The 12,106-nt window shown below is 48.8% G+C and overlaps 1 protein-coding gene across 2 annotated transcripts in view; it reads right to left on the bottom strand.

Moving 5' to 3' along the window:
* Positions 1 to 1,665: 1,665 nt before the first annotated feature.
* The window catches only part of FAAP100 (FA core complex associated protein 100), a 73,818-nt gene continuing 63,377 nt past the window's right edge, over positions 1,666 to 12,106 (bottom strand). For both annotated transcript variants that reach the window (XM_073560545.1, XM_073560553.1), the window contains exons 9-10: positions 9,122 to 9,211; positions 1,666 to 2,104 (exon numbers count right to left, since the gene is read on the bottom strand). In XM_073560545.1, the coding sequence (XP_073416646.1) occupies positions 1,973 to 2,104; positions 9,122 to 9,211 (222 nt within the window). In that variant the 3' untranslated portion in view covers positions 1,666 to 1,972. The remainder of the gene's footprint in view (positions 2,105 to 9,121; positions 9,212 to 12,106) is intronic.

Here is a 12,106-nt window from a genome sequence, read left to right as displayed (position 1 = left end):
CAAAGAAACACAAAAAAGCAAGACTGCAGCTTGCCAAAATGTATGTAAGGCAAAATCCTTCTGGGAAAGTGTCTTGTGGACAGATTAGACCAAGATAGAGCTTTCTGGTAAAGCACATCATTCCAGTTTTCCGAAAATGGAATGAGGCCTACAAAGAAAAAAAAAAACAGTATGTTGGACATTCAAAGATGTTTTGTGGTTGTTTTGCTACCTCTGGCACTGGGTGCCTTGATTGTTTGGAAGGTATCATGAAATTTATTTATTCTATTCACTTATATAGCGCCCATTAATTCCACAGAGCTTTACAGACATCGTTGGCACTGTCCTCCATTCTGGGTCACAATCAAGATTCCCTAGAAGTATGCATTTGGCATGTGGGAGGAAACCGGAGAACCCGAAAGAAACCCACACAAATACGGGAGAACATACAAACTTCTTGCAGATATTGTCCTTGGTGGGATTTGAACCCAGGAAATCTGAAGGTTACCAAAATATTTTGAGTCGCAATGTAGTGCCCAATATCAGAAAGCTGGGTTAGCGTTCTAGGTCATGGGTCTTCCACAGCAGGACAATGACCCCAAACATACTTCAAGAAGCACCCAGAAATGGATGGAAACAAAGTGCTGGAGAGTTCCGGCTCCAATTCCCATTGATCACCTGTGGAAAGATCTTAAAATTGCTGTTGGGAGAAAGCACCTTTCAAATATGAGAGACCTGAAGCAGTTTGCAAAAGAGGAGTGGTCCAAAATTCTAGTTGAGAGATAATAAGGAACTTGTTAATGGTTATAGAAAGCGATTGATTGCAGTTATTTATTCCAAAGGGTGTGCAACCAAATATTAAGGCAAGGGTGCTAACAATTGTATTTGACCCATTTTGGGGCTTATGTGAAATTATGTCCAATTTTCCGTTTTTTTTCCCGTTTTTTTGTGTTGTTGAAAATACTCAAAAAGGAGACAAACAAGCGTATAACAAAACATGTGTATTTGCAATAATTTTCTCGGAGAAATACTTCTTTTACTGAAAGAATTAAGTGTAAACACTTTAAGCCATGATTGTATATACAAACACAATGAGCCTCACTAAATGAAAGCTGTGTATATCTTACCACGGTTCTTCCTCCATAGGATCCAAATCTTCCTCCCACTCCTCCTTGATATACATTGGGTATTTCTCCAATATGTTACTATAAAGAATTTCATATAAGGAAGAAATACGTCCTGCTGTCCTTTGTACAGAACCTAACATATGGAATATTACCGTACAGCCTTTGAGATTATGTGATTTAACTTATTTTTCCCCACCTCATTTTTTTTCTATTTTTACTTGCTGTTTTTTCTCAAGATGCATGGATTTATTTATAGTTCTTGCTTTATTTTTTGCAAATTTTGGTGCATACCCAGATTGTAGCTTTTTCATTTTACACCTCTCTCGACTTTTCAAAAAGTAGCTTAATCTTAGCTATAGAGGATGGGGTAAATCACGAACCAACCAAATTTACTATAAATCACAATAGAAATTGGTGTAAATTTTAGTGAAAATCTGTGCCAGTTAGTTTCTGTTGCACCAAAATAATTAAGAGGCATACATTTACTACAGTCTCAGTAAATCCCCCTTTGTATGTGACACAATATGCAGATGCCAACGAGACGCAGAGATCATGTATATAGAAGTCAAAAAGGACAATCATTTATTAGTACAAGTAGTAAGAAGGCGAGAGAAGCAGAAGGTGGCAGGAAATTATTTTCCATATCATTGATTTGTGTTGTGTTGTGATTTCCTGCTACAAAAACGACCGAGGATGAGGCCCGGCTTGTTTCATTGATGAGAAGCTTGAGAGAGTCCTTTAATAACGTTGTCATATTTATATCTACATCGTGTCAGAAAACGATCACTGGAATTCTCATCTAACCTCAATGTCGTATGTGGTCCTGACATGTCTCTCTGACGACAGTGCGAAGATTACATTCAGACTCATATGAAGAGCAGGCCTGGATCACGCAAGTCTCTGTAGATGTGGAGGAGTCTCTGGGCAGCTGCACTGGAGAGGACATCTTCAGTCGCACCCAGGCGATCTCTCAGGTTCTTCACTTCCTTTAGCAATGGCTGAGTATGAACAACAAGAGACATTGTTTTGGGGTTTTATTGTTATGGTGTTAAATGTGAAGTAAAAATGATGTGACAACATGATTCACTGAGCCAATATAATTACAGTGATACCAAACATATAATGTATTTCTACTATTTTAGTGGCTTAACAAAAATTCGGAACTTTGTATATAAAAAACAGGATTTTTGGGTTGCTTACCGTAAAATCTGTTTCTCGGAGCCTTCATTGGGGGAAACAGAGACCATGGGTGTACGCTGCTGCCACTAGGAGGCTGACACTATGCACAAAAAAAGGGTTAGCTCCTCCTCCGCAGTGTACACCCCACCGACCGGCAGGAAATTCCTCAGTTAGTGAGAAAGCAGTAGGAGAAGTAACAGAATAGATTGAAAAACAGAACAGACAACTCAACTGTAAATAACCAACAAACATAAGAACAGGAGTTGCAGAACATGGGAGGGTGCTGTGTCCCCCAATGAAGGCTCCGAGAAACAGATTTTACGGTAAGCAACCCAAAAATACTGTTTTCTCGTTTGCCTTATTGGGGGACACAGAGACCATGGGACATCCCAAAGCAGTCCCTGGGGCGGGAAAGCAAACTTCCATCAGGCCTGCGGACTCACCACCGCTGCCTGCAGAATCCTTCTACCTAGGCTGGCATCCGCCGAAGCGTAGGTGTGGACCTTGTAGAATTTCACAAATGTGTGAACCGATGACCAGGTTGCAGCTTTGCAAGCTGCAGCGCGGAAGCTCTGTGGCGCACCGTCCAGGAGGTACCCACTGCCCGGGTAGAGTGAGCTCTAATTCCCGGAGGGGTCAATCGATGTTTGACCCGGTAGGCCTCCAAAATTGCCGATCTGATCCAGCGAGCAATAGTAGCTTTGGAGGCCGGCTGACCTCTCTGTACCCCATCTGGAAGGATGAAGAGAGAGTCTGTCTTCCGCAAAGAAGTCGTCCTAGCTAGGTAGACCTTCATCGCCCTGACCAAGTCCAGCTTGTTCAAGGAGAGGTCCCGAGGACGAGCTGGACCCGGACAATAGGACGGGAGAACAGTATCCTCATTCAGGTGGAAAGTGGACAGCACTTTAAGAAGGGAAGCGGGCGGAGGCCGCAGAACTACCTTGTCCTAGAGGAGTACCAAGAAAGGAGAGCGGCAAGAGAGGGCCGCCAATTCCGACACGCGCCGGATGGAGGTGATGGCCACTAGGAAGGCTACTTTCCATGAAAGGAGGGATAGGGGAAAAGTTCCCTGAGAGGTTCAAAGGGAGGACCTTGCAGAGCCTCAAGAACCAGATTAAGATCCCAAGGATCTACGGGCGCTCGGTACGGAGGAGCCGTAGGAGCCACTCCTTGAAGGAAGGTTTTGACCTGAGGACGGGAGGCCAACGTCATCTGAAATAAAATGGACAGCGCCGAAACTTGACCTTTTAAAGGGCTGAGGGCAAGGCCTGCATCAAGCCCTGCCTGAAGAAACGCCAGGACAGAAGGGAGCGAAAAATGCATGGGCAGAATGTGAATGTGAAATAGGCCTTCCAGGTACGGTAATAAACTTTGGAAGACGATGGCTTTCTGGCCCGGATCATAGTATGAATAACTCGATCCGAAAAGCCTGATCATTTCAAAACCTCAGTTTCAACAGCCACGCCGTTAAATTGAGTGGCCGAGAATTGGAGTGGCAAATCGGACCTTGAGACAGCAGATCTGCCCTGTCTGGAAGCTTCCAGGGGGCGTCCGCGAGAAGGCTGACGATTTGCGTGAACCAAGCCCTTCTGGGCCAATTCGGGGCGATGAGTGACTGGAATTCTTTCCACCTTGATTTTCTTCAACAGCCTGGGAAGAAGAGGCAGAGGAGGGAATAGGTAGGGGAGCTTGAACTGCGACCAAGGAATGGCCACAGCGCTGGCGCCCACTGCGAGAAGATCTCGAGTCCTGGATACAAACTGTGGGACTTTCCTGTTGAGGCGAGAAGCTAGCAGGTCTACGTCCGGGGTTCCCCAACGACGGCAAAGCTGAAGAAATACCTCCGGACGTAGGGACCACTCTCCCGCCACGAGACCCTCGCGGCTGAGAAAATCGGCGGCCCAGTTGTCCACGCCGGGGGAATGTGCACCGCGGATATTGCCGGGACTGAAAGCTCTGCCCAATGAAGAATCTTGGACACTTCTGCCAAGGCTGAGACACTCCGTGTCCCCCCCCTGGCGGTTGACATATGCCACCGTTGTGGCATTGTCTGTCTGAATCCGGATAGGCAGGCCCTTGGGAAGCCTCTCCCAGTGAACAAGAGACAGATAAATCGCTCGTATCTCGAGGACGTTGATCGGCAGAGCTGACTCCTGAATCGACCATCGACCCTGAACAGTGTGACTGCGTAACACTGCCCCCGGCCGAGGAGGCTGGCATCCGTTGTCACAATCTGCCAGTGAATGGGAAGGAATGACCGTCCTAGGGAGATGAGAGGAGACATCAGCCACCAATTGAGGGACTGCTTGACCCGGTATGAAAGACGAAATGGGCGGTCCAGGGAAAGAACAGACCTGTTCCACCGAGACAGTATGGAGTGTTGGAGGGGTCTGGAGTGAAATTGGGCAAAGGGAACCGCCTCTGTCGCTGCCACCATCTTTCCCAGGACTTTCATGGTTGTCCGGAGAGATGGAAGTCGTAAGATATGCAGCGCTCGCACATCCCGCTGCAGGGAGCAAATCTTTTCTTGTGGGAGAAAACCTTCGATAGAGGAGTGCCGAACTATAGACCCAGAAACACAAGACGTTGTGTCGGAAAAAGGCAGGACTTCCTTTTGTTGATGAGCCACCCAAAATTGGACAGTGTGTCGAGGACTATGGTAAGACTTTGGCGAGCTTGATGAAAGGATGGAGCTTCGATCAGAATGACGTCGAGGTACGGAAAAAGAACGAGACCTTTGATTCTCAACAAGGCCATCAACACTGCCATGATCTTCGTAAATACTCTGGGTGCGGTGGCGAGATCGAACGGCAGTGCAACGAATTGGTAATGTTCCTGGCGAATCGCAGGAATTTCTGATGGCCGGAGAATATGGGAACATGTAGATAGGCATCTTGAATGTCTATTTAACACATGAACTCCTGCGTCTCCATGGAAGCGATTACCGACCAGAGACTCCATTCGGAAATGACGCAGTCGGACTGTCTTGTTGAGTAACTTGAGGTCCAAGATGGGGCGAACTGTACCGCCTTTTTTCGGTACCACAAACAGGTTTGAGTAAAACCCTGTGAACCGTTCTGAATCGGGGACGGGCACGATCACTCCGGAAGTGAGGAGAGAGGCGATGGACACCAAGAACCCCGGAACTAAGGCAGGATCTTTTGGAGGTTGGGACTCGAAGAAACGATCCCGGGGACGAGAAATGAACTCTATCTTGTATCCTGATGATACCACCTCCCTGACCCAAGCGTCCTCTACTGAGGCAAGCCAGCCGTCTCTGAAGAAAACACGTCGACCTCCCAATTGGGAAGGACTCTCGGGGGTTCGTTGATAGTCATGCTGATGTGGACTGTCCAGATCTGGATCTGGAGGATCTGCCCTGGGAGGAGTGAGATCGCCAGGAGGGAGTGGGTCTGAAAGACGCCTTTTTCTATCCTGGCGTGCCTGCGTTCTCTGTTGGTTAGAGAAGTTGTCTGCCGTATTGAAACGGTGGAATGTCCGAAAGGGCCGAAACTGACGTTTTAGCGGAGGTCTGCGAGGCTTGGACTGAGGGAGGAGGGAACTCGTGCCTCCAGTGGCGTCCTTAATAATCTGATCCATCTGGGATCCGAAGAGATGCGCTCCCTGAAAAGGCAGATTGGTAAGAGACTTATTTGAATTCAAATCCGCCTGCCAAGCCTTGAGCCAAATTGTACGTCGGATTGCCACAACGCTGCTTGACGCCTGAACTGCGCAAGACGCGGCATCCAAGGAGGCAGAGAGCAGATAATCCCCTGCATGGGAGATCTGGTTGGCCAGTTCGGCCAATTGCTCTGGTTGGGCCTTACCTAGGATGCCCTTGCAGAGATCCTCTGCCCAAGTGGCTATGGCCTTCGCTACCCAAGAGGAAGCGAAGGCTGGGCTTAGCACCGCTGCAGCCGCTTCGTATGCTTTGCTAAGGATTCTATAATCCTATCATTCAAATCCTTTAGTGACGCCACACCTGAAATCGGGAGGACCGTGCTGTTAGACAGTCTGGACACGGGTGCGTCTACCGAGGGGGAAGCAGACCAGTTGTTGGTGAGCTCCTTTGAAAACGGGTACAGCACGCCGAGGCGCTTCCCTCTTTGAAGGCGCCTGGTCGGATTTTCTCTTTCCCTGGTAAGGATCTTGCCAAACTCAGAGTGGGAGGCGAAGACCCTGGAAGGTGTTTCTGCCCGTCTGAACGAAACCCCCTGTTCGGAGGATTTCGCAGGGGAGTCTGAGATTTCGAAGGTGTGGTTAATCGCAGCAATGAGGTTCTGTACCGTAAACTTCATGTCCGCGTCCAGCTCTAAGATCCCTTCGGATGACACATCCGAGAACGCTTCACCTGACTCGGGTCAGGAGGCACGGGAGGGCGACTGCTGGGAAGGACTATGTGGGGATGTGAGGCCAGGAGGGGATCCCGGCCGGAGATCCTGTCTGGGCCTTTGCGGCTTCTGCTGGCTGGCTCAGATGGAGCTTCATGTGACCTGCTGGACCCTGCAGAAGTGTCCAGGGGCAACGTATCAAGGACGGCTACTATGGACTGAGACACCCTGGTGAGGCCTGCCACAGATTGTGAAAGAGACGAGGCCCCCAGAAATGGGGGGTTCGCTTTCACGTGGCGCAATAGGTGGCTCCTGGACGGAGTCATGCTGAATGGGATTGCTGCAGTCCAGGCAGAGGGGTGGGGGCAGGCGGACGGCCACGCTCAGCCTTAGAGTTAGGATAATGAAGGAGAAAAGAAGAAACCTGCGGAAATGCTGGAAGGTTGGGGGACAGAAGGCAGAGAAGGGTGTCAGTCTGCAGTTGCAGAGCTACTCACGATGCGGTGTCCCCAAAGGTGCTGATACACGGCTCGTCTGAAGATGCAGGGCCCCAGCAGAGGAGAACGTGGAATCCCTCTGTGTCCGGCTGACAGGCTGATAAAATGGCGGCAGCCTGAGGGAACCAGGATAAACGCGCGCCTTCAAACGAAGATGGGCGGAGCTAGCTGCTGAGGCAGAGAGGGTACAGCCCGCTGCCCACCGCAGGCTCTGAGAGGCGGTGGGTGGTCCTAGAACGGGCGGGAGAGAAGCCCGCCTATGAGAGAGAGAGCGGGGGGCGTGGCCGCGACGTCAGAGAAGGCCCGAAATGAAGCCGGGGACTAAATTAATGGCGACGGCCGCCTGTCAGCGCTGGGCGGCGCGGAGGTCTCGCAGCGTCGCCGCGGCCACCTCTCTACCTATCACCTGGATCCCCTGCCGAACGCCGAAGAAAGAAGGAGGTGGAGAAGCATAGAACAAGGCCCGCGCAACAGCCGGGGCCCGTACGAATGCGGCGGCCGCCGGGAGGCGCGGGCGGCGCAGAGACTCCACAGTACTCCCTCGGCGACCGCTCCAAAGAATCCTGAAACCGCCAGGGGGCCGCGTCTTGGACTGCATACTCACCTCCGTTTGCAATAAAGGTGCCTGATATATCCCACGCTGTCTGCGTCTTTGTGGTATCCGCGCCTCATCCGACCGACAGGCTCTGGTAGGCGAGTGGGTGGAAGCCGGGGGGCGAGGACTCTCCTGATCGCTGGCACGCACCCGTGCTAAGCTGTGGTCCCGCCACTGAGAGCTATGAGGATACGGGGTGGCAGTACACGCCGTACTCAGTCTCTTGTGGGAGTACAGTAGTGACCATTCACACTGTATCCCTCCGGAAACCTGAAAAGGAACGACGCACATCGAGGTAGATATGGGTCTAATGAAAGACCCGTGTCCACCTCCTACTGACACTAAGCTAAACTGAGGAATTTCCTGCCGGTCGGTGGGGTGTACACTGCGGAGGAGGAGCTAACCCTTTTTTTGTGCATAGTGTCAGCCTCCTAGTGGCAGCAGCGTACACCCATGGTCTCTGTGTCCCCCAATAAGGCGAACGAGAAAAAAAAATTTTGGACTGTGCCACCTTTTCCCCCAAAACGCATTACTTTTTTATTTTTTTTATTAATGGAGCTGTGTGAGGGCTTTTTTTTTTTTACGTGGCAAGCTGGTGTTTTAACATTCTGTATTTTGGGGTACACACTATGTTTTGATCGCTTATTATTGTATTTTTTGCAGTGCTGGTGACGATCGTAAAAAGCAATTCTGGTGTTTCGATTTTTATCTCCTCTTTATAGAACTTACCGATCGGGTTAATTAATTTTATATTTTAACAGATCAGACTTTTTTATATTTTTTACATTTGTTTTAAAATAAGGAAAAGGGGAAATTCAAATTTTGTTTTTTTTATTTTCTAAAAACTGTTTTTGCTTTTAGTCTTGTAGGGGATTTGAACCTGCTATTCTTTGATTGTTATTGCTGTATATTGTGGCTAGACCTCCCAGGAGAATTAACTTGGTATACACAGGAGCTGCAGCAGACTGCTTCACGGGGAGAAGGCGATGGGTGCACAAACAAATGCCCAGGCTGGATAGTGGCAATTAAATGCTGCAGTCAGCAATTCACAGCAGCAAAAAAAAGTCAAGAGAATGCATTAACGGTAGTGGTGATCACTGCTGTTAAAGCCAGATGCCAGTTATGTAATATAGCTGGCATCTGAACTACGAGGAGTGGACACAGGTCCTGAGAACACTCGAAAACACCCTGACATGCTCCTTAATTTAATAGTATGTCTTGGATATTTAAGGGGTTATGCTGAAAAAATATCCTCAGTAATAAATAATCTGCTGTATGTGAATATTACTCACCCACATATACAGAGGAATAAGTGATTTCAGTAAAACAACTCGTTGGAAAATCTCAGCAAAACCTACAGCATCTGCAATGTGTGAATGCAGTCAGAAAATCAGCAATGACAGCTTTTTTTACCTCATGAGGATTGAACAGCTGTTGAATCTTCCCCAAATTCAATCCAGGTGCCTGACTGCCCTCGTTCAGCTTATCTTGTTGAAGCAAGATCTATGAAATACAATGAAACAACCATAGCTTTAGGCTGGAGACCCGCAGTACATCCCTTGTGTACATCCCACAGTGACAGCTAACTGTGACTTAAGGTACTGTCACACTTCGTGATGCACCAGCGATCCCGACCAGCGATATGACGCGGTCAGGATCGCTGGTGCATCGCTAAGTGGTCGCTAGTGAGCTGCCACACAGGCAGATCTCACCAGCGACATAGCAGGGGTCGCTACTTACCTGTCAGACGAGGCAATCCTGACGTCCTCCCGCCCGCATCCACGCGTCGCTCTTCTCCACAGCAGGAAGCCCCAGCAAGAAGCTGACGACGAGAAACGACCCAGGACGTTCTCACGCGATCAGCGATAACCAACGGGTGAGCGGTCAGAGGTAAGTATCACACAGAGATATCGCTAGCAATATCGCTATAAAGTCACAAAATCCAGTGACGTTATAGCGATATTGCTAGCGATATCGCTTAGTGTGACAGGCCCTTAAGAATAAGGGCATGAGTTTGCAATAACACAGCAAGCAGGGGAGGCTTTCAGTCGCATGCAGAAGTGCAGCACACATGCATGTGGTCTATGGCTACGTTCACATGGGCATATATTCAATCCTTGTGAGCACAAAGGACTGCATATGGACTAATATTAATCTATGTACTAGTACACATGGGGTATTTTTCACATAAACGTCAGTTTAGAAAAATAACAGCACAAGATAGTCTTGCTCGATTTATGGTCCAGACCAATGCAAGTAAATAGTAAGCAGCTCCTGGACAAGCCAATGCAGTCATTCACGACCAAAATTTGATAAAAAAAAAAAAAAAAAAATAGAATGTATTTTTGCCATAGTTTTTCAAGGGTTTAAAAAATAAAAATAAAAAAAATAATAGGTATTAGACCTACCGGTTAGTGTTTTTAACAAGTACCACACATCATGGATAATGCAAATAACACTTATTGACGATATCATATTACAGCATATTACATATCATGAACGGGTGGGGAACTAACCTTGCTGTCAGGATGGACTCCTGGAAACATAATTACCGGTAGGTCTAATACCTATTTTCCAGGACGTCCCTCCTGACAGCACCCTGGAGAATACCAAAGTACCTCCTCAGGGTGGGATTACTGCTTGGAGAACCTTTCTACCGAAAGTGGTCTGCTGGCCAGATAGGGTCTACAAAACGTGTCAACCCTGGCCCAGGTTGCAGCCCTGCAGATCTGCTCTACCGTGGCGCCTGCTCTCTCAGCCCAAGAAGCTGATAAAGCCCTGGTAGAGTGGGCCTTTAAACCTTCTGGAGGGCAAACGCCATCAGCTTGATAGGCATTGGAAATTACCGTGGTAATCCATCTTGCGATGGATGCTGTAGAGGCTTTTTTTCCCCCTTTGTTTTTTTTGCCCCAAAAAGGATGAACAAGTTAGGGTCTATACGCCAGCTACGAGTGGCCACTAGGTAGTCGATAACTGCATGTCTAACGTCCAGAGAGTGGAGGGCCTGCTCATTTTTATTGGAAGGGTTCTCGCAAAAGGAAGGTAACACGATCTCTTGATTTAGGCTCTGGCCGGAGGCTACCTTGGATTTGAATGTGGGGTCTAGCCTTAAGACTATACGATCTTCCCTGATCTGGAGATACGGGTCTATAGTGCACAGGGCATTAATCTCGCCTACCCTCTTAACTGTGGTAATAGCCACGGGGAATGCGGTTTTCCTAGTGCGGGTCGAGATGGGCATGTCTTCCCTAGGGACATAGGGTTCCCTGTAAAGAGACCTGAGGACCAGGTTTAGGTCCCAGGGAGGGGTGAAATGGCTGATTGTAGGGCGCAGTCTTTGGATTGCTCTTACAAATCATACTATCCATGGATGTGACGCCAGGGGATAGTCAAAGTAAGTGCTCAGGGCTGAAATTTGGACCTTTAAGATGCTGGGCCCTAAGGCTCTTATTGAACCCCACCTGAAGGAAGTCTAGGACCTAAGGCATTTTAGGGTCACCTGCTACGAAGTTGGACCTGCCATCTTCCAAGCAGAACCTCTTCCAGATTTTGAGATAAATTGCTGATGTTACCTGCTTCCTGCTGGCCTGGACAGTAGCTTTGACCTGATCATACAAGCCCTTAGACTTCAGGATGTCCTTCTCAGGATCCAGGCTGAAAGGTGGCGTCTTCCTGGATTCTGGTGATAGACTGGACCCTGGTGGATAATGTTTCTCCTCAGGGGAAGCTCAATCGGATTTTCTACTACCAAGGTCCCTAGCAGAGGGAACCAGTTTCTCTTTGGCCAGTATGGACGATCATGATCACCCTTGCCCGCTCTTCCTGAGAACAGCTGGGATGAGTGCCAACGGTGGAAAGGCGTATGAGAGGGGTTCGTACCATCTCTGACTCAGAACTTCGACCCCTTCTGGCACGTCCGAAGGGTTCAGAAAGTAGAATCTGGGTACCTTCGAGTTCTTTCTGGTTGCGAACAGGTCTATCCGGGGGGGGTCCCCCAGCGACGACACAGGTACTGGAATATCTCCTGGTTCAGCTCCCACTCGGTTGGGCAGATCCTCTGTCTGGCTCAGGTAGGCTGCTACAACGTTCTGGGAACCTTCGAGGTGTACTGCAGTTATGGAGAGGACTGTGTTCTCTGCCCAGGATAATATTCTTCCTGCCTGGTCCTGTAGTGCCCGATGTCTGGGACCTCCCTGATGCCTCAGGAACAAGACCGTTGTTACACTGTCTGACAATATCCTGACGTGTTGGTTCTTCAGCTTCGTCCGGTTTCGTCATAGGGTCTCCCATATTGCGTACAGCTCTCTGTAGTTGGCGGATCTGCCGCTGATGTCCTCCGACCATCTGCCTTGGAGAATTCTTCCTTCTAGTTGGGCTCCCCAACCCCACGTGCTGGCA

Source organism: Dendrobates tinctorius, unplaced genomic scaffold (assembly GCF_039654945.1).
Source record: "Dendrobates tinctorius isolate UK_male_01 unplaced genomic scaffold, ASM3965494v1 ptg000014l, whole genome shotgun sequence".
Classification (NCBI taxonomy): domain Eukaryota; kingdom Metazoa; phylum Chordata; class Amphibia; order Anura; family Dendrobatidae; genus Dendrobates; species Dendrobates tinctorius.
This window is presented reverse-complemented; position numbering and strand designations above follow the sequence as displayed.